Below are 26,155 nucleotides of genomic sequence, written 5' to 3'. Positions count from 1 at the left end.
TCCAACAATTGTGACAACAACTTTTTACTGTCAACTGAGTTTCGTTTTTTAATGATTTCTGCTGGTGGTGTGCCTCCGGAACACAAAAAATGTGCCTTGGCTCAAAAAAGGTTGAAAAACACTGGTCTAGAGAGAGTACCGTATTTTTCGGACTATAAGTCGCAGTTTTTTTCATAGTTTGGCCGGGCTCCAGTGCGATTTATATGTTTTTTTCCTTCTTTATTATGCATTTTCGGCAGGTGCGACTTATACTCCGAAAAATACGGTACTCGGTTTCAGAGTTTATGTCCAACATGACGCCCTGAAGTCACACGAGGCGCCTTTAACCAATCATTTAGGAGATCGTCTGACCATAATAATAATAATAATAATAATGGATTAGATTTTATATAGCGCTTTTCTATTATTAGATACTCAAAGCGCTCAGATACTCTCTCTGATTGGTCAAAAAGCGCCTCATGTGACTACAAGGCGCCATATTTGCTACCAGCTTTGAAAAAGAATTGGCCATTCTCTCGATAGTTGGAATTGCAACTGCATGCAAAATTGAGGATATAACATTTGCAAATGACACTCAGAAGAGTAAGAAAAGGAGATGCAACAAGTGTACTGTTAAATGTTCAAAAATGTGTTTCTATTAATACACACAAAGGTACCGGAAATTGGTACTGTGAGTACCGGTATGGAGTCCTTGGTACCGCATCGACTCAAATGTGAAAGGCACCCATCCTTTAAGGCTGCACATGACCGTCTTTAAAAGAAAAAAAAACTGTACAAGAACCTTCTTGTGTGCTTGGATATCCTTTCTGCAGATCACTGACCTGGAGACCCAGGTGGATGCCTTGAAACCCCCCAATCCTTCCTAGAAGGGTACCTGCAGTCCAGTCCAGCACCCACGGCACGGCCAGGAAGGAGGTACTGTCCAAAACAAACTTGACAATTGCAGCGCAGAACATGAAGAAGAAGAAGAAGAAGAGGTGACATGCTTTGTGTCAATGGTCCTTGTGTGTCTTCCTGGCAACTCGCTCGGCAATCAGCACATTCAACATTTACGCTTTACACCTTTTATTTTGTCCCGCCCGCTCCTCAAAGATTGTCACTAAGTGCTTTATGGGGTGACACTGGACGTGAAGCGATGCTGTGCACAGCAAACATATGACAAGTGCCCATTCTGATACATGACATTAACAAAAACTGAAAACAAATGAACAAAATGCCCCCTAGTCTACCCTCCCTAGTCCACCCGCTCTAGTCCACCCTTCCTAGTCCACCCTCCCTAATCCGCCCCTTCCTAGTCCACCTCCCCGAAGGAAGGAATCAGGTAAACATTTGCATTTCCCGTATGAAAGCATGTTTTGTAAAAACAAGTGCGAGCTTAAGCAAGGAACAAATAAATATGTAATAATCACACACCCTTAAAAAGATCCCCTCATAAAATCATCAATTTACTAAGTAAGATTTCATTTCATTTTGAAGTGTTGGGGTACATTTTAAAAAGTGCTGCTGTCTCCCAGGAAAAACTTCATGTGTCACCTGACAGTTGAGGTTTGATTGGTTGGTAAATGTTAAGGTTTGTACAGCGGGGGTGTCCAAACTTTTCTGGTTACGTTTTGTATAAATATACATAAATATATTTTTAAACATGCTCAACAAGTTTACACTTACACCTTTCAAACCTGTCTGAAAAGGAGTAGGAAGAAGCAAAGCCGTTCTCCGTGTCTCAGGAATGACTGATAGTTGTTTACTTCCTGTCTTTCAATGTGAATATTTTTTTAACGCATAGTGAAAATTTGTATTATTTATTTTGTTTACAGTATTATAGTAATAATACTACAAATAATATAAAGTTACAGTAGATTCCTGCAGACTCAGATTTTACGTCCCCTCACATTCATGCGTTTTTCCGATTTTTTTTGTATTTTACTTGTTTAAAAACCCGCCCATTCGTGTTTTGCTCTTCAAAAATCATCACATTTTGTCTAATTCAGTGGTTCTTAACCTTGTTGGAGGTACTGAACCCCACCAGTTTCATATGCGCATTCACCGAACCCTTCTTTAGTGAAAAATAAAATGTTTGTTTTTTTCAAATTCAAGACAAAGTTATATGTTTTTATAGTATGGGGAACATATTCTAAGTAACAAAGACTTAATTTAGAGTTTTTTGGACACTAGGGGAACATATTCTAAGTAACAAAGACTTAATTTAGAGTTATTTGGTTAGGGTTAGTTAGAGGGTTAAAGTTAAAGTACCAATGATTGTCACACACACACTAGGTATGGTGAAATTTGTCCTCTGTATTTGACCCATCCCCTTGTTCACCCCCTGGTTATAGGGTTATAATAAGGCCATGCCGAATAAGGCATTAATTAGTACTTAATAATGACTAGTTTAGAGCCAATATGTTACTAATTTGCATGTTAATAGGCAACTAATTAATGGTGAATATGTTCTCCATACTAAAGTGTTATCATGTTTTTTTACTGGTGCATAAAATGAACCGTGCATGAACATCACCTTGTTCAAACAACAAAACCAACACAGTGCATAAACTCACAACAAATTACACACCTGCAAATCAGTCTGACTTCTGCTATTGCCGTATCCGTAATATGGCGATAGGGAGAAGTTTTTATTTACACGATCAGTCGGGTGTGTCTTGACCTCCGCCGAACCCCTGAGGCCGACTCACCGAACCCCTAGGGTTGGATCGAACCCAGGTTAAGAACCACTGGTCTAATTCATTCTACCTCTGTAATCATTGATAAATATGTGATAATTAGGACTGAAATGTACAGCATGTGTGCGTGACGTCATCAGGCCAGGATGGCGCCCTGTGTGGCCACGGAAGCACTAGCTGGCTTCTACAGGCGACTTTGTTACATGCCGCACTCAAAACTCTTAGCGAGGTGAACGCAAATTGATTAAAGATCGTAACTCGTTATTGAAATTACAACAGCCTGTGGGGCCGCGTACTATAGCTAGCCACTTTAGCGCTAGTGGCTAGACCAGGCCTAGGCAATTATTTTGACTCGGGGGCCACATTTAGAGAACAAAATGTGTCTGGGGGCCGGTATATCTATTTTTAGGAACACTAATACAAAGCCTCACAATAATGTCTGATTGAATGCTAAAAACGTTATGACAGACCGCCTTTAAAAACGTAATGGAATTTAACATTTTTCTATGAAGGATAAAACACTGAATATTGACTAAATATTAACGTCACACCCCCTTTCCATCGACATATTTTACAATCAAGTGAAACGCAACAAACCGTGAAATATGAACGCGAAGGGTACAAAATAAACCCACCTACAATCTGATACATCACTAAGCTTTAGAACTTTGTTGTGAAAATCTCCGTCTGTGGAAACGCTTCCAACCCACACTGCTTGGTGCCTCGTCTGAGCTGCTGTGACGTAGATTACCATAGTAACTAATTAGATGACTATAGTAACTAATTAGATGACCATAGTAACCAATTAGATGACCATAGTAACCAATTAGATGACCTTAGTAACCAATTAGATGACCATAGTAACTAATTAGATGACCATAGTAACTAATTAGATGACCATAGTAACCAATTAGATGACCTTGGTAACCAATTAGATGACCATAGTAACTAATTAGATGACCGTAGTAACTAATTAGATGACCATAGTAACTAATTAGATGACCATAGTAACTAGTATATCATCCAAAAGTGCAGATTCCAAGCATTGAAATATTTAGTATAGTTGAAGACTTACGCTCATTAGAAAACATGAGTGCACATCATAATGGCAGCTACACTTTACATCTTAAACATCGAAAAAAATATTTGGGAATGTCCGGCGGGCCAGATTGAAAAGCTTAACGGGCCGTATGTGGCCCCCGGGCCTTAATTTGCCCAAGTCTGGGCTAGACCGTGAATCCGATTCCCTTTGTTCCATCAGTCAATGATGAGTGGTGACTACCTCAACATTCCACCATCTATAAAGTGAACCCCACATGTTTAGGGCTTAACCCTCAATGTGTTTAGCTTCCTTTGCCACTTGAAGAGTGACACAAAGGGTTATTGGAGGTGAATCTAGTCTAATAATTACAAAAATTAATTTTATTGCAAATGTTGATTTAGGGCCGCAAGAGATTGACATCGTCAAGCTTGCAAGAAAATGTCAGGGGGAGGACCGAGCCGGTGTTCTGGCGAGACATGCACCCTTAAAACTCATGCACCTCCTGCATCTGTGCATGAATCCAGGAAAAATGCGGAAATGTAATTAGACATTGAAATAATCTTACACACGACTACAATGGTTACTATAAATAAGGCCATACATATTTTTATTTGGTCATTTAACAGTCTTTCTTAATCCAGCGCCCACTAGGGGGCCACCAAAAAAATTTCCCTTTCTCAGTTGTAATATACTTTTCCACCACTTGTGGCAGTAAGGACAATATCAAACAAAAACAAATGTTTGCTGATGTCATAGAGAAGTTTCTTAAGCGCAAAAAATATGACTTTAGTGGTGAAGCTGTATTTTCATTTACACTTTAATTGTATTGAGTTAAAAACATTAAATTAGTTTATTTATTTCAGCACAACATAGCTGTATGTAAATGTATTTATTAGTTGTATTTAATTAGCACGTATTCGTCTAATCAGCTTGACCTAAACCTAAGCTTTATGTGCTAATCAAATGACCGTCTTTGTGATGAACACATGCTTTCATATCATAAGTAAAGTTACTAATTCAGTGTTGGTATTTGAGTGGGGCCCTGGGCTCCTCTGTAGTGGATAAGTTAGGCCCCGAGGTCAAAAAGGTCAAGAACCTTTGATTTAACATCCATGTTTCACACTACAAACTGTTAAAACAATCTGATGTATGTTTTTTTTTAGGTCATGGTTCCATGTGAAGGTGTGGAAAATCAAGCAGAAATAAATCATAATTTGTTTAGTGAAACATGTATTAACATTAGAGATGCCCGATAACATCGGGCTGCTGATATCGGCCGATAAATGCTTTAAAATGTAATATCGGAAACTATCGGTATCGGTTCGGAATTTATCGGTATTGGTTTCAAAAAGAAAAATGTATGACTTTTTAAAATGACGCTGTGTACACGGACGTAGGGAGAAGTACAGAGCACCAATAAACCTTGAAGGCACTGCCTTTGCTTGCCGGCCCAGTCACATAATATCTACAGCTTTTCACACACACAAGTAAATGTAAGGCATACTTTGTCAACAGCCATACAGGTCACACTGAGGGTGGCCGTATAAACAACTTTAACACTGTCACAAATATGTGCCACACTGTGAACCCACACCAAACAAGAATGACAAACACATTTCGGGAGAACATTCGCACCGTAACACAACAGAACAAATACCCAGAACCCCTTGCAGCACTAACTCTTCCGGGACGCTACAATATACAATATCAGGGAGAGGATGTCCCAAATTCCAAGCTGTTTTGAGGCATGTTAAAAAAAATAATGCACTTTGTGACTTCAATAATAAATATGGCAGTGCCATGTTGCCATTCTTTTCCATAACTTGAGTTGATTTATTTTGGAAAACCTTGTTACATTGTTTAATGCATCCAGCGGGGCATCACAACAAAATGAGGCATAATAATGTGTTAATTCCACGACTGTATATATCGGTATCGGTTGATATCGGTATCGGTAATTAAGAGTTGGACAATATCGGCAAAAAAGCCATTATCGGACATCTCTAACATATATGAAATGTTTAGTGAAACATCCATCCATCCATCCATTTTCTACCGCTTATTCCCTTCGGGGTCGCGGGGGGCGCTGGAGCCTATCTCAGCTACATGTATTAACATATATGAAATGTTTAGTGAAACATGTATTAACATATATGAAATGTTTAGTGAAACATGTATTAACATATATGAAATGACAACATAGCAAAACATAGTGTAACCATTGTATGTACCTTTAAGTTTCTTCAATGCAAAATTACATTTCCGCATTCCTTGGATTCCTACACGTGTGCAGATGTAGGCGGTGCACTTCATGTCTCACCAGAGCACCGGCATAGAGTAGGGTGGCGTCTCGATGCATCCAACCTTTATTAGAGTGTCAAAAACACATTTTTATTGGCGTCTCAATTATTTTTCAGCATGCGCAGGTGGTCTGCTAACGTGCAGTAGAGTAGTGAAGGGTTAACAAGGCCCCATGTCTAGTCGGATCTGGCATAGCAACTGATGCTGTGGTCATTTCGAGATATTCGACACTCCACTGCTGTCTGGAGTGGATCGTGCACGGCCCAAATTCGTCACGTTACATGTGTCAGGTAAATGAATCCCCTTCCTACTGCATCCCCCGCGAATAGCAGGGATCTACTGTAAGTATTATTTTGAATTTCAAACATTTTGTTCTATTTTTGGAATGTGCGATGTGCCAATAAAAAATAAAAACAAGTTACGACCACACTTTGGACACCCCTCGTGTACAGCGGTAGAATTGACAACTTAATTAGAAACATCTGGAACAAGTAATGGATTACCTGATAACATTTTGGATCCACTTCAGGTGCGGTCGGTTATGAGGAAGGCGACTATGTTGGTGGTCCAGATTTGAGTGTTGGTGAAAAGCCAACAGGCAAACAGGAAGTTCATAGTCGAACATGTTTTTTATTTACATTCTATTGCTGTTTTATTATTACACCTGTGACTCTCAACACCCTAGGAAGGTCTTTCCATCTTCCACCACACAAAGTAGAATATGGCCGTGGCAGAGTGAATAACAAATTCATATCGGCGTGTTGCTTCAATATCTAACCTACAGTGTAATTATTTCTAAAAAGTGCAGAGCAGAAGCGGACATTGTATTGTTGTATAAATGATGTTATGTGATCTGGCAGGATAGAAATGACCTTTGTATATAACAAACAATAAACCAGCGAGGACCTACATTTCAAACTTGAATTACAGTTAGTATACAGAATTTACATTTTTTACACTAATAACCATGTTTTCTTGTTTTTATATTGGACATGTGAATTTTTTATTTATTTATATTAATTTTCTTTATTTTATTTTATTAAAACAAAATACTGGGACTCTTTCAAATTGGAGAAAAAAATAAGACTTACAGTTTGTATACAGCATTGAAAATATTTTACACTAATAACCATGTTTTCTTTATATATATATATATATATATATATAATATATATATATATATATATATATATTGGACACAAATATATAAATACATTTTTTATTTACATTTTTCTGTATTTTATTTAAAAATGTTAAAAATCTTTCAAATTGAAGAAAAGAAAATAAGTCTTAATTTGAATAAAGTGAATAATGTGCAAAATAAACAGGTTATCACTTAAAAAATATGCTAAATATAATTTTGGGAGTGTGTGGTTGAAGCAGGTCTGTGCTCGGGCTTTTTAACCAACAAAGTATTCACAGCGCTTTACTTCTTCCACATTTTGTTCCGTCACAGCGTTACTCCAAAATAAAATAACATTGTCTCTAAAAATTCTACACAACACACACATAATGACAAAAAAAAGGTTTGCAAATGTATTAAAAATAAAAAACTAAAGTATTACCAGCCATTGCTCAGCAATGACAACCTCAAGCGTTAAATTAATTGCAGCCTATAATTAACTTAAAGCTGCGACCCGCGAGACTCCGCCTCTTTTCTGAAGTCCGCAAATTGCAACCCGAACATAGACCTTCTTGTATCGATTTGTTTTATTAATTTAACCTAAAATAAAAAGAAAACATTGAAGTAGAATTTTGAAATGCCATTTAAAAGACATTAGCCATGATATGTCCCTGCATTTAAAGTTGGACATAGTTGTTAATGTAGCTGACTGACATGCAATAATTGCACCATTTGGATGAATAATGAACAACTATTTCTATTTATTAACAGTTATATGTGTTGTTATAGTCTCTAGCCATCACGTTTAGTATCTTTAGCGAGGCAAACCTTTGGGATTGAGCCATAGTTTTATAGTATTAGTGTCATTGAAAACCACAAAATACCATTTGAAAATTCAGTGGGTTTTTTTTCCCTCCATTGCTTATTTAAAATATATTGCATACAATTGAAGCTCTTATTTCTAATAACTTTCCCAGTCTAATATATTCCGTTAGTGGATAGATTGATGTCAAAGTGGCTTGTTGTATTTGCAAATGGATTTCCCAGCCTTGGACAATGTGTGTCATAGTGAGGAGAATACTGTCTGCTTCAGAGCACACTGTTAACCACTAGAAATGTGTCACATTTCACTCATTCATATTCAACCAAGTGAAGCTAAAGCTTCTTTTTCTGCCATTAAAGCTCATTTTCAACCCATTTAACAGTTCTACTGGCCAGATATTATTCAATGTGTTCAACAAATGAAGATAAAACAAGCTAGGAAACATTTTCTAGTTTTGGTCATGTGACTATCAAGGATGTGGCTAGCTTCCACAAAGCTAGCCAGGTTCCAAAATATATATTTGTTGCCATTAAACCTCATTTTCAACGTTTTTTAATGCATGAATAGGGTATCATATATGAAATTGCTACTAAATTTAGTCAATAAATTCATATACAACAAACTACATACCATTTTTGGAGAGCTAGTCATGTGACTTGCACAGTATCTGCCCTACCCAAAATGGCGGCGTGTCAAGTAAGCTAGCACATTTACCAAAGCTTATTTTTTTGGCCATTAAAGCTCATTTTAAAGCCACTTAAAGATTCTAATGCGCGGTGCCAGATGTCATAATTCAAAATGTTTTTACTACTTTAGTCAATGGATTTATATAAAACCTGTTAGGTAAGCTGGCTTATTTCCAAAATATATATATATCTTTTTTACCGTTAAAGCAAACTTAAAACCCATTGAATAATCCCAATGCATTCATGGGGTGGCAGATATTATAATTCAAAGGTTTATAGTAGATTTGTTCAAAGAATATACCGTATTTCTCGGACTATAAGTCACAGTTTTTTTTCATAGTTTGGCCGGGGGTGCGACTTATACTCAGGAACGACTTATGTGTGAAATTATTAACACATTACCGTAAAATATCAAATAATATTATTTAGCTCATTCACGTAAGAGACTAGACGTATAAGATTTCATGGGATTTAGCGATTAGAAGTGACAGATTGTTTGGTAAACGTATAGCATGTTCTATATGTTATAGTTATTTGAATGACTCTTACCATATGTTATGTTAACATACCAGGCACGTTCTCAGTTGGTTATTTATGCCTCATATAACGTACACTTATTCAGCCTGTTGTTCACTATTCTTTATTTATTTTAAATTGCCTTTCAAATGTCTATTCTTGGTGTTGGCTTTTATCTAATAAATTTCCCCCAAAAAATGCGACTTATACTCCAGTGCGTCTTATATATGTTTTTTCCCTTCTTTATTATGCATTTTCGGCCGGTGCGACTTATACGCCGAAAAATTTGGTAATTCAAATGTTTTTACTACTTTAGTCAGTGGATTTATATAAAACCTGCTTGGAAACATTTTGGAGTGATAGGTAAACTAGCTTATTTCCAATATATATATATATTTTTACCGTTAAAGCAAACTTAAAACCCATTGAATAATTCCAATGCATTAATGGGGTGGCAGATATTATAATTCAGAGGTTTATAGTAGATGTATTCAAAGAAATTCACATAAAACGATGTAGTAAACATTTAGGAGTGGTTGTCATGTGACTATCCCAGGACGTGGCTTCCCCAAAATGGCGGCGTGTCAGGTAAGCTAGCTCATTTCGAAAAGCTTATTTTTTTTGCTATTAAAGCTCATTTTCAACCCATCTAATGTCTTAATCAGCTGCCAGATATAAGTGTTTCTCCTAGATGTGTTCAATGACTTATTTTAAAACAAGTTAGGGAACATTTTGGACTGGTTGGAATGCAACTATCCCCAAAATGGCTGACTTATGTAAACTAGAATAGCTCAATTCCAAAAGATTTAATTTTTTTTTTTTTGCCATTACACCCATTTAACAATTGTTATGCATTAATGGGGTGCCAGATATGATTTAGATGTTTCTACTAGATGAATTCACGGGAAACATTTAGGAGTGGTTGTCATGTGACTATCCCAGGACCTGGCTTCCCCAAAATGGCGGCGTGTCAGGTAAGATAGCTTGTTTTTTTGCCACTAAAGCTCATTTTAAACCCATTCAACAATTCTAATGTCTTAATAGGGTGTCAAATATTACAATTAAACAATTCTTACTAGTTTCCGTCAATTACTTCATATATAAAAAAGTGAGAACATAGGCCAGATATGCTACGGAGAGCCTGACAATAGCACATATGCTAATAAGTCACTCCAAAAATGTCAATATTGTCTTAATTGGTCTGGGTTCTTATGGGTTAATGTTGCTACTAAAGTGTACCAAAACAGTATTTTTCTAACTTTTTTGAGGCGAGGCACATATTTTCCATGAGAAAGACCACAAACAAAAACGTGTGGCCACAAGTTGATTAGCATTAATTAGCATTAGCATATTGTTCTGCCTGTCACATAGATAGATAGATGAACAAAGAAACAATAGTTGGGGTAAATAAACCGTCATTTTCAAACTGATTAACGTATTTTTCGGAGTATAATTCGCACCGGCCGAAAATGCATAATAAAGAAGGAAAAAAACATAAGTCGCACTGGATTATAAGTCGCATTTTTGGGGGGAAATTTATTTGATAAAAGCCAACACCAAGAATAGACATTTGAAAGGCAATTTAAAATAAATAAAGAATAGTGAACAACAGGCTGAATAAGTGTACGTTATATGAGGCATAAATAACCAACTGAGAACGTGCCTGGTATGTTAACGTAACATATTATGGTAAGAGTCATTCAAATAACTATAACATATAGAACATGCTATACGTTTACCAAACAATCTGTCACTCCTAATTGCTGAATCCCATGAAATCTTATACGTCTAGTCTCTTACGTGAATGAGATAAATAATATTATTTGATATTTTACGGTAATGTGTTAATAATTTCACACATAAGTCGCTCCTGAGTATAAGTCGCACCCCCGGCCAAACTATGAAAAAAAACTGCGACTTATAGTCGGTATGTGCGGAATCATTAACTGCCACAATCGTGGTCATGATTGCTTCAGGAAAAAAAGGATTTGTTGAGATTTTTTGCATTGCCAGCGTGAGAGCAAAGCCGAAGAAAGTGGGGTTATGAAGCGAATAATAGCAGGCGTGAGACAATTAAACATGACTTTTAACGCCATCACCTGGTAGAACATTTTCACACTGGTAACTTTGAATCAAAGCATGTTTTTATTCTGTTACACACGTAGCATTTAGTTAGCTGTTAGCGAAAAACAAAGTACAGTATTTTGGGGAAAAAAGCCTGTCCGTTTACTTTTCGTCTTGGCTAAGCACTGAAATGAATGAGTATTATTTTTGGAGTATTTGAAAATAATAATGGGCTCGTTTTTAGAGGAAGCCTCACTCCATCTCCAACACGTAAGAGATGAAAGCCATAGATTATGTGCAATTTGAACGGGGAATAATGAGCCTTAACAGTTACCGTATTTTCCGGACTATAAGTCGCAGCTTTTTTCATAGTTTGGCCGACTTATGTGTGAAATTATTAACACATTAGCGTAAAAAAATATCAAATAATATTTAGCTCATTCACGTAAGAGATTAGACGTATAAGATTTCATGGGATTTAGCGATTAGGAGTGACAGATTGTTTGGTAAACGTATAGCATGTTCTATATGTTAGTTATTTGAATGACTCTTACCATAATATGTTACGTTAACATACCAGGCACGTTCTCAGTTGGTTATTTATGCCTCATATAACGTACACTTATTCAGCCTGTTGTTCACTATTCTTTAGTTTAAATTGCCTTTCAAATGTCTATTCTTGGTGTTGGCTTTTATCAAATAAATGTCCCCCAAAAAATGCGACTTATACTCCAGTGCGACTTATATGATTTTTTTTCCTTCGTTATTATGCATTACTCCGAAAATTACGGTAAATACATCCGAGTTTGGCTTACTCAAATCTCTTGTCCATTGCACGTGCTCACATGGAGCAAGTCCACAATTTAACATATTTCTTCGAGGTAGCGAGCCTTTGGAATAGGGTACAGTTTTTTTATTTTGTACGATCCATTTGAATCCAGTGTGTTGCTCTCTCTCACACATTACCGCGGCTACGTTACGGCCATGTAAATAAAACCTAGGTTACCCGGCACACACAATCCATTGTGAAAACACACTTGCCCTTTGGAGCCCTGTAGAAAACCACAACAATGGAGCCGCACTTTCGCCAAAAACGTAAATATGATGTTAGTTTTCTACTTTGTAGTCTTGTGGCTAAAACTGTCGAGATTTAGATGATCTTGTCCATGAGATTTGTATTATTTAGTCCCAAGATGTGATTTTCTCATTGTTAGGAAAATTAGGCAAACTCTCCTGTCTCCGCCTTTTTGCTTAGTTGTGTTTGCGCAGCATGCTAGCATGTTCCATGAAGCCAACAGCACATTTCACTTCACCTCAGCTTCTTTTGTCAAGGCCTTGTCAGCTCCTTTTGCCTTCAATGTCCTGCATAGTGTCCAGGGAGGCAGCGTCACACGCCCTGTGATGCCTTCTGCACACAAACATGAATGAATTGCTCTCGTATTTCACCGACTGTTGAAGGATTGTGGGAAGTGCCTTGCTCAAAGGGTAACGACAAAGATAGAAGGTTTGGAATGATTTCGTTCTCAGGGTGGAAACAAAACTGGAGAAGTTTGTCCTTAGAATCACTACTAAATGTCCACTCCAGTCTAGTATGGAGGTGTATATTATTTATGTTTTGTTCCGCCTCCTTCCCTAAACCCTCCTTTGTTCATGTGCTTGGCTTCTTGGAGCAAAGTGAGAAGTCTGCCATGTTGGGAAAAGACGTGAGAGTGCGACAATCTTTACCGCTCTGCCTGCTTCTCTTCTTCAGTGGACCACGCCACCTTTGTCTCAACACCTGTTAGCATTTCAATAAACATGTTCAACAACAACGCCTGGCCTTTTCTTGCTCCGTGTGTGCGAATGGACAGACAAGTTTGCTTACATGTGTGTGAATAGTCAAATACTTGTTTATGTTGCTTGTGTGTGAACGGACTGATGTGTTTACGTTGTGTCCGGGATGAGCACACCGTGAATGGACAGACAGTTAACAACAATTTGTATGCGAAATGAACGACGGAAAATGTAATTGTATGTGAATGGGAAAGAAAACATATTTCAATTGTGTATTTGAATGGAGAGATATATGTTAACATTATGTATGTGAATGGACATACTGATTATTATATTGTGTATGTGATCGGACGGACAGGTTTGCGCGTGTGTGTGTGAATAGACAATAGTTAATTTTGTGTGTGTAAATGGCCCAATTTTTTATATTGCTTGTGTATGAATGGACAGATGTCTTTACGTTGCGCATGGGGTGACCTCACAATTGCTCACATGTTGTATGTGAATGAAGCGACAGAAAATTAAATTGTATGTAAATGAAGAAACAAATATTTCCATTGTGTATGTGAATGGAGAGATAGGTTTCCATTGTGTATGTGAATGGACAGACAGGTTTGCGTGTGTGTGTGCGTGTATAGACAGTAGTTCATTTTATGTGTGTAAATGGCCAAATTGTTAATGTTGCTTGTGTATGAATGGACAAATGTGTTTACGTTATGTATGGGATGACCTCACAATTGCTTAGATTTTGTATGTGAATGGAGCGACGGAAAATTAATATGTATGAAGAAACAAATATTTCCATTGTGTATGTGAATGGACAAAGATTATTATACTGTGTATGTGAAGGGACAGACAGGTTAGCGTGTGAGTGTGTGTATAGACAGTAGTTCATACTATGTGTGTAAATGGCCAAATTGTTAATATTGCTTGTGTATGAATGGACAAATGTGTTTACGTTATGTATGGGATGACCTCACAATTGCTTAGATTTTGTATGTGAATGGAGCGACGGAAAAATAATATGTATGTAAATGAAAAAACAAATATTTCCATTGTGTATGTGAATGAACAAAGATTATTATACTGTGTATGTGAAGGGACAGACAGGTTAGCGTGTGTGTGAATAGACAGTAGTTCATATTGTGTGTGTAAATGGCCAAATTGTTAATATTGCTTGTGTGTGAATGGACTTATGTGTTTACGTTATGTAAGGGTTGACCCCACAATGGCTTACATTTTGTATGTGAATGGAACAATGGAACATTAAATTGTATGTGAACAAAGAAACATATTTCCATTGTGTATGTGAATGGACAGATACTGTATATGTTAAAATTATGTATGTGAATGGACAGACTGATTATTATATTGTGTATGTGATCGGACGGATAGGTTTGTGCATGTGTGTGAATAGACAATAGTTCATTTTGTGTGTGTAAATGGACAAATGTTTTATATTGCTTGTGTATGAATGGACAAATGTGTTTACGTTATGTATGGGATGACCTCACAATTGCTTAGATTTTGTATGTGCATGGAGCGACGGAAAATTAATATGTATGTAAATGAAGAAACAAATATTTCCATTGTGTATGCGAATGGACAAAGATTATTATACTGTGTATGTGAAGGGACAGACAGGTTAGCGTAGTTCATATTGTGTGTGTAAATAGCCAAATTGTTAATATTGCTTGTGTGTGAATGGACTGATGTGTTTACGTTATGCAAGGGTTGACCCCAAAATGGCTTACATTTTGTATGTGAATGGAACAATGGACAATTAAATTGTATGTGAACAAAAACATTTCCATTGTGTATGTGAATGGACAGACTAATTATTATATTGTGAATGATGTGAATGGATAGACTGATTAATATATTGTGTATGTAAATCAACAGACGGGTAACAATGTGTACGTGAATCAAAAGACTGATGATTAAACTGTATGTGAATGAAGAGACAGATGTTGACGTGTGTATGAAAGGAGAGATGATAATAGCTATGTGAATGGACAGTCAATTGTTACTATAGTGTGTAAATGGACAGGCAGCTGATTATATTGTATATAAATGAACAGGTATGTGTATGCTGTTTACATTTATGTTTGTGAATCCACAGAGATGTTTACATTGTTGTTGAAGATGGATGATTAAATTGTATGTGATTGAAGAGACGGGTGTCCATTGTGTATGTGAATGGACAAACAGATGTTACATGTATGAATGGACAGACTATGTGAATTATATGTATACTGTGTATGTGAATGGATAGACAGGTAACAATGTGTACGTAAATGGCAAGACGGACGATTACATTATTCATGCATGAAGAGACAGATGGTTACATTGTGTATGTGAATGCACAAACAGGAAACAAAGTGGATGTAAATCAAAAGACTGATTAAATTGTATCTGAATGAAGAGACAGATGTTTACATTATGTATGTGAATGGACAAACATGCTAACATTTTCTTTGTGAGTGGACAGACGGATTTGCATTGTTTATGTGATGATTACATTATCTTTTGTTACTATAGTGTATTAAATTGTATATACATGGACAGACAGATGGTTACAAAGTGTATGTGAATGGACAGACAGATGATTATGTAAATGGACAAACGGATGTTTACACCGTGTTTGTGAATGAACAGCCAATTGGTACGATAGTGTGTAAACTGACAGACAGCTAATTAAAATGTGTATGAATAAACAGATTATTAAAAGTATGTGAATGGACAGAATGATGATTAAATTATATGTGAATAGACGGACGGATATTTACGCTGTCTTGGTGAATGGACCGCTACTTGTTACGATAGTGTGTAAACTGACAAGACGGCTAATTAAAATGTGGATAAATGTACAGACAGATGGTAAAAAAAAATGTATTCGAATGGATGGACGGATGTTTACATTGTCTTTATGAATGGACAGCCAATTGTTAAGGACAGACAGCTAATTAAAATGTGTATAAATAAACAGATTATTAAAAGGGTATGTGAATGGACAGACAGATGATTAAATTGCATGTAAATGGACAGACGGATGTTTACGGTGTCTTGGTGAATGGACAGCTACTTGTTACGATAGTGTGTAAACTGACAAGACAGCTAATTAAAATGTGTATAAATGAACAGACAGATGGTAAAAACAAATTATTCGAATGGATGGACGGATGTTTACAATGTCTTTGTGAATGGACAGCCAATTGTTAAGGACAGACAGCTAATTAAAATGTGTATAAATAAACAGATTATTAAAAGTGTATGTGAATGCACAGACAGATGATTAAATTGCATGTAAATGGACAGACGGATGTTTACGCTGTCTTGGTGAATGGATAGCCAATTGTTACGATAGTATGTAAACCGACAGACAGCTAATTAAAATGTGTATAAATGGACAGACCGATGGTAAAAAAAAAATGTATGTGAATGGACGGACGGATGTTTACCCTGTCTTTGAGAATGTACAGCCAACTCTTACAGACAGCTAATTAAAATGTGTAAATAGACACATGGAGAGAGGATTACATTGTGTTTGTGAATGGACAGACGGATGATAAAATTGTATGTGAATAGAGAGACAGATTTTTCATTTGGTGAACATTTTGATGAGGAATGTAAGAATGTGAACATTTCAGCTCACGGTACAGTATTGTTCTTCATGAGCTGGAAAAGTTCTCAAAGACTGAACTCTGTTTTGCATTTGTTATGGTTCACGGATAGCGCTGTGGCGTACTACTCTGTTTAGCGGTACTTGAACACACCGTAAAAACACCCTTCTGAAAGGATATCTGCTGTAAGAGAGCACAGCTTGTAGGTTTTCTTTGCTGGTGTGGACAAACGTTCACGTCACGACTTGTTTCTCATATTTAGAATGTGGCAGCAGAGCTGCACTCTGGACAGGCCTGACTGATATCATGTGTAGACCTTGGTCACACCAGTCCACTTGTAAGGTTTCATCTTTGCGATAAGCAGTATTGATGGGCGGATCAATACCGCTCATAGCAGATATTTATGCTCTAATATCGATTCTCAAATCAAAATATCGATACTTTTGATACTGTAGTTATTTGGGATCATGTGCAGAGGTGGGTAGAGTAGCCAGAAATTGTACTCAAGTAAGAGTACTGTTACTTTAGAGATTTATTACTCAAGTAAAAGTAAGGAGTAGTCACCCAAATATGTACTTGAGTAAAAGTAAAAAGTATGTTGTGAAAAAACTACTCAAGTACTGAGTAACTGATGAGCAACCTGTGCGTTTAATGATGACGGCAACAAATAATGCACAAAAACATAAAAATAGCAATGAGCAAATTCAGAGCCAGGAATATCTCTTAAGCAACTAAAACAATAATATATTAAATAATAATACATTAACATAAAAAATATTTAGGCAAATTGAGCCACAATATCTTAACAGCACCATAGGCTCAGTAGGCAGAGATTACGAAGGAAAATAACAAGTTAGCCTTTATGCAAACCATAAACTGATAGGTGTGAGCTGCACCTGAGAACACACTGTGCACTTCTGACTGGTGTTTTTGTTTGCATGCGTGAGAGTGTGTGTGTGTGTGTGTGTGTGTGTGTGTGTGTGTGTGTGTGTGTCTCTGTCTGTCTATGAGGCTGCAGTGCGTTAATAAATGTCCCCACACGATGTACATTTGACAGTGATTCATAGCAGGGAAGCTAACATCAGCCTACGGTGACAGCCAAAATATCTACTAACGTTACTTACCGCGACGTGCTTCCTCAAATTTGACCTTGAGTTTATGTAAGCTTAAGCTTGTTGCCGCAGAAGCTTTATGTGCAGTTAATCATGTGACCGCCTGGCTCTGTTTGATTGGTGAAACGGAGGCATGCCATAGATCCTACTTTGAAGGTCTGTCTGACAAACCAAAACAAACAAAGCGTGCATTAACAGATCGATAAAAATCAGTAGCGAGTAGCGAGCTGAATGTAGATAAATGGAGCGGAGTAAAAGTAGCGCTTCTTCTCTATAAATATACTCAAGTAAAAGTAAAAGTATGTTGCATTTAAACTACGCTTAGAAGTACAATTGATCCCAAAAGTTACTCAAGTAGATGTAACGGAGTAAATGTAGCGCGTTACTACCCACCTCTGATCATGTGTATTATTAACAAGAATAGTGTAAAAAATGCTTTTGTTCAGTATTTTCACGAGAACATGTTCAGCTAACTGAATGAACTAATAGTACTTATTCATTAATTTACAAACCCTGTTTCCATATGAGTTGGGAAATTGTGTTAGATGTAAATATAAACGGAATACAATGATTTGCAAGTCCTTTTCAACCCATATTCAGTTGAATATGCTACAAAGACATCATATTTGATGTTCAAACTGATAAACTTTTTTTTTTTTTTTTGCAAATAATCATTAACTTTAGAATTTGATGCCAGCAACACGTGACAAAGAAGTTGGGAAAGGTGGCAATAAATACTGATAAAGTTGAGGAATGCTCACCAAACACTTGTTTGGAACATCCCACGGGTGAACAGGCAAATTGGGAACAGGTGGGTGCCATGATTGGGTATAAAAGTAGATTCCATGAAATGCTCAGTCATTCACAAACAAGGATGGGGCGAGGGTCACCACTTTGTCAACAAATGCTTGAACAGTTTAAGAACAACCTTTCTCAACCAGCTATTGCCAGGAATTTAGGGATTTCACCATCTACGGTCCGTAATATCATCAAAGGGTTCAGAGAATCTGGAGAAATCACTCCACGTAAGCAGCTAAGCCCGTGACCTTCGATCCCTCAGGCTGTACTGCATCAACAAGCGACATCAGTGTGTAAAGGATATCACCACATGGGCTCAGGAACACTTCAGAAACCCACTGTCAGTAACTACAGTTGGTCGCTACATCTGTAAGTGAAAGTTAAAACTCTCCTATGCAAGGCGAAAACCGTTTATCAACAACACCCAGAAACGCTGTCGGCCTCGCTGGGCCTGAGCTCATCTAAGATGGACTGATACAAAGTGGAAAAGTGTTTTGTGGTCTGACGAGTCCACATTTCAAATTGTTTTTGGAAACTGTGGACGTCGTGTCCTCCGGACCAAAGAGGAAAAGAACCATCCGGATTGTTCTAGGCGCAAAGTTGAAAAGCCAGCATCTGTGATGGTATGGGGGTGTATTAGTGCCCAAGACATGGGTAACTTACACATCTGTGAAGGCGCCATTAATGCTGAAAGGTACATACAGGTTTTGGAGCAACATATGTTGCCATCCAAGCAACGTTACCATGGACGCCCCTGCTTATTTCAGCAAGACAATGCCAAGCCACGTGTTACATCAACGTGGCTTCATAGTAAAAGAGTGCGGGTACTAGACTGGCCTGCCTGTAGTCCAGACCTGTCTCCCATTGAAAATGTGTGGCGCATTATGAAGCCTAAAATACCACAACGGAGACCCCCGGACTGTTGAACAACTTAAGCTGTACATCAAGCAAGAATGGGAAAGAATTCCACCTGAGAAGCTTAAAAAATGTGTCTCCTCAGTTCCCAAACGTTTACTGAGTGTTGTTAAAAGGAAAGGCCATGTAACACAGTGGTGAACATGCCCTTTCCCAACTACTTTGGCACGTGTTGCAGCCATGAAATTCTAAGTGAATTATTATTTGCAAAAAATAAAGCTTATGAGTTTGAACATCAAATATCTTTTTTTTGTAGTGCATTCAATTGAATATGGGTTGAAAAGGATTTGCAAATCATTGTATTCCGTTTATATTTACATCTAACACAATTTCCCAACTCATATGGAAACGGGTTTGTAATTTAATGCTTTTATTATGTTATTTTTTTTCCTTTCGTTATGGTTGGAAACACCATTTTCATTTACTTTGAATGAATGTTTTGTTTTTTCTGTTACAGAGGGTTGCAAATGACGTCGCATGCGTTTTTCTTCTCGGCGACTTAATTCACACGATGGTCGAGCAGCTTGAGCGTAGCATTGAAACGAGTGAGAGCGAGTGTAGAGTTTGAGCAGACAATTGGGTGTTCCACTCGTTGAAATAAGAGGGATGGGAAAGAACTTCCATAGAGTCCCGAAAGAAGTGGTTCATAAAAGGTAATAAAGTCAGGGGGAAAACAAAAGTGCGTCGAAGGAAACAAGTCTGCAGAGATCACTTTGTAAAATGTTTGTTTGAACATTTGATTTGTTTGAGAAACTTTCTGTGATCCAATCGAGTTTATTCTCTACTGTATTAGTAGTGTTTGAGAGCAGAACTAAATGTAAAAAAAGGACCAAAGACCAGATTAGTTTGTGTTCTTTTGTGGTTGCTATGCCTAAATATATCTACGAAGACCTGATTGTGCAAATAAACTAACGTCATGTTTAGTCCTAGTAATACATATTGTACATATTGTATTTTCATTGTTCATTTTCATCATAGAAAAATTCGACACGGATGACCACATTATAACGTCTTTGGTGTTATACGTTAGCATCAAGAAAATATCCTTAGAAGTATTAATAAATTGGATGAAGGCTCAACCGCATATACTGAATCTTGATATTGCTAGCAAACATTGCTGAACAACAGGGACATCTACAGCTAAATAATGACAAAATATGAACTTCACACCATAAAAAACTGCAGACATGAATTGTAGACAAGACTAATATTTGTAGCAGGAAATCAACTGCAAACAAACTTATCATTTTTCTCATTAGCGTCACGATCACAGCAGCATGGCACTCGTTATGTCAATCAAATGTGTTACTTAGCGATGTGCGAATAAGTCCAACTTTGTCTTTCACGGATTCATGTTTAATTTGTGGACCCCTCAGTTGTGCCTCCAATCTTTTCTTCTATAAATCCTTGTGAGTGTCAAAAGAAGTGAAGTTGTGGCGAGTAGTAACTTCTTGGTGATGATAAATGGCTTAAATCATTTAAAAATATATTTTTCTTAAGAGTGTGTTAATTAGGGATGTCCCGATCCGGTATTTGGATCGGATTGGCTGCCGATATTTGCCAAAAATTGCGTATCGGCAAGGCATGGGAAAATGCCGATCCAGATCCAGTTTAAAAAAAACTCCGGTCCGTGTTTTCCAACGCACCGATTTAAATAATACATTCCACTTTTCTGCTGCTCCGTAATTCCGTTCCGCATTTTCCAGCACACCTTCAACACATCTACAGGTCTGTGGATTCTCACGCCGTTGCTTTTAGCTGCTGGCATTACACGACAGGCTCTTCTCACTCTTTCCTGTGTCTCCCTCTCACAGACAGCAAGTGCACCTCCTTACACACGTCACATACTGTCACGTCATACGTCACACACTGTCACGTCATACGTCACATACTGTCACGACATACGTCACATACTGTCACGTCATACGTCACATACGTATACGTCCTCCCCAAGCAGAGAGGTAGCAGCATGGCTAACGTTAGCTGTGATGCTAGCGCAGCCGTGCGAGCAACGCTCCCTCTAAAAGGTGCTCGCCTGTGCAATTGCGCACTGTTTAAGCGTCCTCTGCGCATAGCAAATCTATGCCACGCACAAAATCAAATAAAAAAATAAGCGCATAACAATTTTCGACACACGGACACGACAGAGAAAACAGTTTTCGTCATCATTGTTCAAATATTGTGACGTCTGTTGGGACGCTTATCTCCATTCGGTGCCACACGCCCACACCATCAAAATGCCGAAGCAAAAATTTCCACATCAACACCGTATGAAAAAATTAGTGATTTCTTTAGTTGTGATTTCCTTCTCTGCATGAAAGTTTAAAAGTAGCATATATTAATGCAGTATGAAGAAGAATGTTTTAATGTAGACATGCAAGCCTTGAAAGAAAATTTTGAAAATCAAGACTACATTTCCTGCAAATGGGTGCATTTCTACCCTATATTTTAACTTTAGATTTATTCTCATATCAAACTCTTTTGGCTGTCTTTTTGACACTTACATCCGGCGCCCCCCTCCACACCCTGGATTATAAATAATGTAAATAATTCAATGTGATTATCTTGTGTGATGACTGTATTATGATGATAGTATATATCTGATAGTATATATCTGTATCATGAATCAATTTAAGTGGACCCCGACTTAAACAAGTTGAAAAACTTATTGGGGTGTTACCATTTAGTGGTCAATTGTACGGAATATGTACTTCACTGTGCAACCTACTAATAAAAGTCTCAATCAATCAATCAAAACACATAGAATCATCATACTGCTGTGATTATATGCATCAAGTGTTCATTCAAGGCTAAGGCAAAATATCGAGATATATATTGTGTATCGCAATATGGCCTTAAAATATCGCAATATTAAAAAAAGGCCATATCGCCCAGCCCTAGTTCAATGATGCCATTTCTGTTTGTCATGTATAATTTTGTGTTTATCCTTGAATAAACAGGTCAGTTTCTTGTTACCAACCATTGTGTATTATTCAAACTCCCCTAATTCAGCTGGCTAGTTGTTATCAAGAGTACTAAAACCCTTTTCAACATGATTCTGACAACTAAGTAGGCTAAATAACTTTAAACTTTAATACATGCTCGGATAGGCCAGTATCGGTATCGGATCGGAAATGCAAAAACAATATCGGTATCGGATCGGAAGTGCAAAAACCTGGATCGGGACATCTCTAGTGTTAATTCACTCCATCCATTTTTAGTTAGTTTTTTTCATGATCGCTTATATATTTGCCTCTAAACGTTTGAAAATACGCTCAAATTTGCACTGATGCAGGTAAATAAACATTAGCCTAATGGGACTCTAGACCAGTGTTTTTCAACCACTTATCTAATTTCACCTATTTGGGCTAAAAATATGTTTTGCAAACCAGTAATTATAGTCTGCAAATGATGTGTTGTTGTTGAGTGTCGGTGCTGTCTAGAGCTCGGCAGAGTAACCGTGTAATACTCTTCCTTATCAGTAGGTGGCAGCAGGTAGCTAATTGCTTTGTAGATGTCGGAAACAGCGGGAGGCAGTGTGAAGGTAAAATTGTGTCTAATGCTTAAACCAAAAATAAACAAAAGGTGAGTTCCCCTAAAAAAGGTATTGAAGCTTAGGGAAGGCTATGCAGAACGAAACTAAAACTGAACTGGCTACGAAGTAAACAAAAACAGAATGCTGGACGACAGCAAAGACTTACTGTGGAGCAAAGACGGCGTCCACAATGTACAACCGAACATGACATGACAATCAACAATGTCCCCACAAAGAAGGATAAAAACAACTGAAATAGTCTTGATTGCTAAAACAAAGTAGATGCGGGAAATATCGCTCAAAGGAAGACATGAAACTGCGACAGGAAAATACCAAAAAAAGAGAAAAAGCCACCAAAATAGGCAGTGCAAGACAAGAACTAAAACACTACACACAGGAATACAGCAAAAAATTCAAAATAAGTCAGGGCGTGATGTGACAGGACACCTATTTTGAGACAAGAGCTATATTGATGCATGCTTGATTATGGTTTAAAGTCATATCCAACAATTGCGACAACGACTTTTTACTGTTCACTGCTTTTCGTCTTTTAATGATTTCTGCTAGTGGTGTGCCTCCGGATTTTTTCAACGCAAAAAATGTACCTTCGCTCAAAAAAGGTTGAAAAACACTGCTCTAGACCATCGCCTGAAACCCAGAAGTGCCTTTAGGTCATGTGATTGCAACCCACCTATTAGCTTGGCTATATTGTTATTCACGCCACAACGTCAATATACTTCAGTTTTTGAAAAAAATAAAAATAAATAAATACTAATAATAAATGATAAATAAATATAAACAAAATAAATACTATGATAAATATAAATTATAAATACATAACTGTATTCTTTATGCTATGTTATTTGAAATACATAACTTTTAGCAGACACATTAGGTACAAAGTATTGCTGATACCAGCCTGAGTTTCACTCGGTATCGGATTGGAAAGAAAATCAGTGGTATCGCACGTCACTAATAAAGGAGTACAAAATGTGTGACAAACCCACATAAGGAACAAAACAAGGAACTTTTTATTTCAATGTTTATTCATAGTTAGTGCTGAAAATAAATACAAAACATTTTGCAGACGTGTGTCAAAGTGACAAAGACCTGCGTCCTTCAATTGCTTTGCTAGAATAAAGTGTCACGCTTTCTAGCTTTGAATTTCTTCCATAAAATCCGGTAGCAATGCACCTCAGTGTGCGGATCTATTATCAAAATACAAACATTCACTAAGGCTACGTTCTCACTGCAGGGTCGGATGTCAAATTCTGATTTTTTTGGTCAAATCCGATCTTTTTAATGGCCCTTCACGTTACAAAAAAAAGCGATGTCTAATGTGAATGCAATCTGACCAGCGTGCGGACATGACGTCACACGCACTGTAATGTTTACAAAAGTAAACATGGCTTGGACTCTAGTTGGTCTCAGTACTAGTACATTTGTGGCATTTTCAAGGATTTTGTGCAATCAAAGTCAACATTCTCTGAACCCAATTATTGCGCGTAGAAGATTTAAGAAGGAGGAGGACACGTATTTTGGCTCCGGCAGTTTTACGGGATCATTTGCTTTGATGTCTGCTTGTGGGCGAGCAATCGGAACTTTCACGTGAGTCCCTAAAATATTTTATTTTCACCTGTTTTCTGCTCCGTTGTCAACTATTAGTTTTGTAACCGTCTATTTTGCCAATAATTATCACGCTTATCGCTTTTTGATGACGTTCTGGTCGGATGAATGCGACCTAAGCGTGGGAGCGTTGACATTGTAGATGCATCACATATACAGTACATTACAGGCTAAAGGTTTGGACACACCTTCTCATTTAGAGGTTCCGCAGCCTCCGAAGCAGAACCTCTGTTACAGCTTCTTCCCTCAGGCTGTAAGACTCTTGAACGCATCATAATTATCCCCTCAATTCCCTCCAAAATGGATTAACTCGCTGGAATAAAAAAGACAATATAACATACATCCATAAACGTGGATGCATATGAAAAAGTGCAATATATTTATGCACCTTATTGCTTTTTTATCCTGCACTACCATGAGCTAATGCAACAAAATTTCGTTCTTATCTGTACTGTAAAGTTCAAATGACAATAAAAAGGAAGTCTAGTCTAAGTCATTCAATGGGTTTTCTTTATTTTCATGACTATTTACTTTGTAGATTGTCACTGAAGGCATCAAAACTATGAATGAACACATGTGGAGTTATGTACTTAACAATAAAAGGTGAAATAACTGAAAACATGTTTTATATTCAAGTTTCTTCAAAATAGCCACCCTTTGCTCTGATTACTGCTTTGCACACTCTTGGCATTCGAGACCTCTGACAACTCATTCAAGACTGTTGGAAAACCATTTCAGGTGAGTACCTCTTGAAGCTCATGGAGAGAATGCCAAGAGTGTGCAAAGCAGTAATCAGAGCAAAGGGTGGCTATTTTGAAGAAACTAGAATATAAAACATGTTTTCAGTTATTTCACCTTTTTTTGTTAAGTACATAACTCCACATGTGCTCATTCATAGTTTTGATGCCTTCAGTGACAATCTACAAAAATAGTCATGAAAATAAGAAAACCCATTGAATGAGAAGGTGTGTCCAAACGTTTGGCCTGTACTGTAGGTCAGTGGTTCTCAACCTTTTTTCAGTGATGTACCCCCTGTGAACATGTTTTTAATTCAAGTACCCCCTAAAACAAGCGTTATTTAAACTTCCTGACGACAACAACCGAGCTGAACCTTTTCTAACTAACTTGACAGCCGCACGTCTTCATTCCCGACGAGTACACGCTAGCTAGCAGCTAGCTGCTAAGCTAACGAAGCTAGCGCGGAGAAAGGCGTCGCCGGGCGCCGGTCAGAAGGAGTCTACTCCTGCACACCGTGACCAGGACTTCTCGGAAGACAGCAGGAACTTCACTCGGTGACAGAAAACACCGTGAGTATGGCTTCCTGCGCGTCTTGCACCTTACTCACGGAGAGGCTGGCTCTGCTAGAGAGCCGTGTCCGCCAGTTAGAGCAGAGTAATCTCGTAACTTTAGATGTTGCGGACACATCTGCTAGCGTTAGCTGTAGCGAGCTAACTAGCCCAGCCTGTAGCAGTCCTAAGCGGCCTACAAGCTACGGTGTACCGGTTGAGACGCATAATAGATTTAGCTCTTTAGCTAGTCCTAC

General features: G+C 37.6%; 2 protein-coding genes across 6 annotated transcripts in view; one reads left to right on the top strand and one right to left on the bottom strand.

Moving 5' to 3' along the window:
• The window catches only part of LOC133615244 (neurabin-2-like), a 137,140-nt gene extending 131,776 nt beyond the window's left edge, over window positions 1–5,364 (top strand). For all 4 annotated transcript variants that reach the window (XM_061973691.2, XM_061973690.2, XM_061973692.2 and 1 more), the window contains one exon: window positions 813–5,364. In XM_061973691.2, coding sequence (XP_061829675.2) covers window positions 813–866 — 54 coding nt within the window. In that variant the 3' untranslated portion in view covers window positions 867–5,364. The remainder of the gene's footprint in view (window positions 1–812) is intronic.
• Window positions 5,365–5,969: 605 nt separating this feature from the next.
• The window catches only part of LOC133615246 (phosphoribosyl pyrophosphate synthase-associated protein 2), a 183,766-nt gene continuing 163,580 nt past the window's right edge, over window positions 5,970–26,155 (bottom strand). For both annotated transcript variants that reach the window (XM_061973693.2, XM_061973695.2), the window contains 2 exons: window positions 12,547–12,641; window positions 5,970–6,084 (listed from right to left, as the gene is read on the bottom strand). In XM_061973693.2, the coding sequence (XP_061829677.2) occupies window positions 6,037–6,084; window positions 12,547–12,641 (143 nt within the window). In that variant the 3' untranslated portion in view covers window positions 5,970–6,036. The remainder of the gene's footprint in view (window positions 6,085–12,546; window positions 12,642–26,155) is intronic.

This window comes from Nerophis lumbriciformis, linkage group LG22 (assembly GCF_033978685.3).
Source record: "Nerophis lumbriciformis linkage group LG22, RoL_Nlum_v2.1, whole genome shotgun sequence".
Lineage (NCBI taxonomy): Eukaryota > Metazoa > Chordata > Actinopteri > Syngnathiformes > Syngnathidae > Nerophis > Nerophis lumbriciformis.
This window is presented reverse-complemented; position numbering and strand designations above follow the sequence as displayed.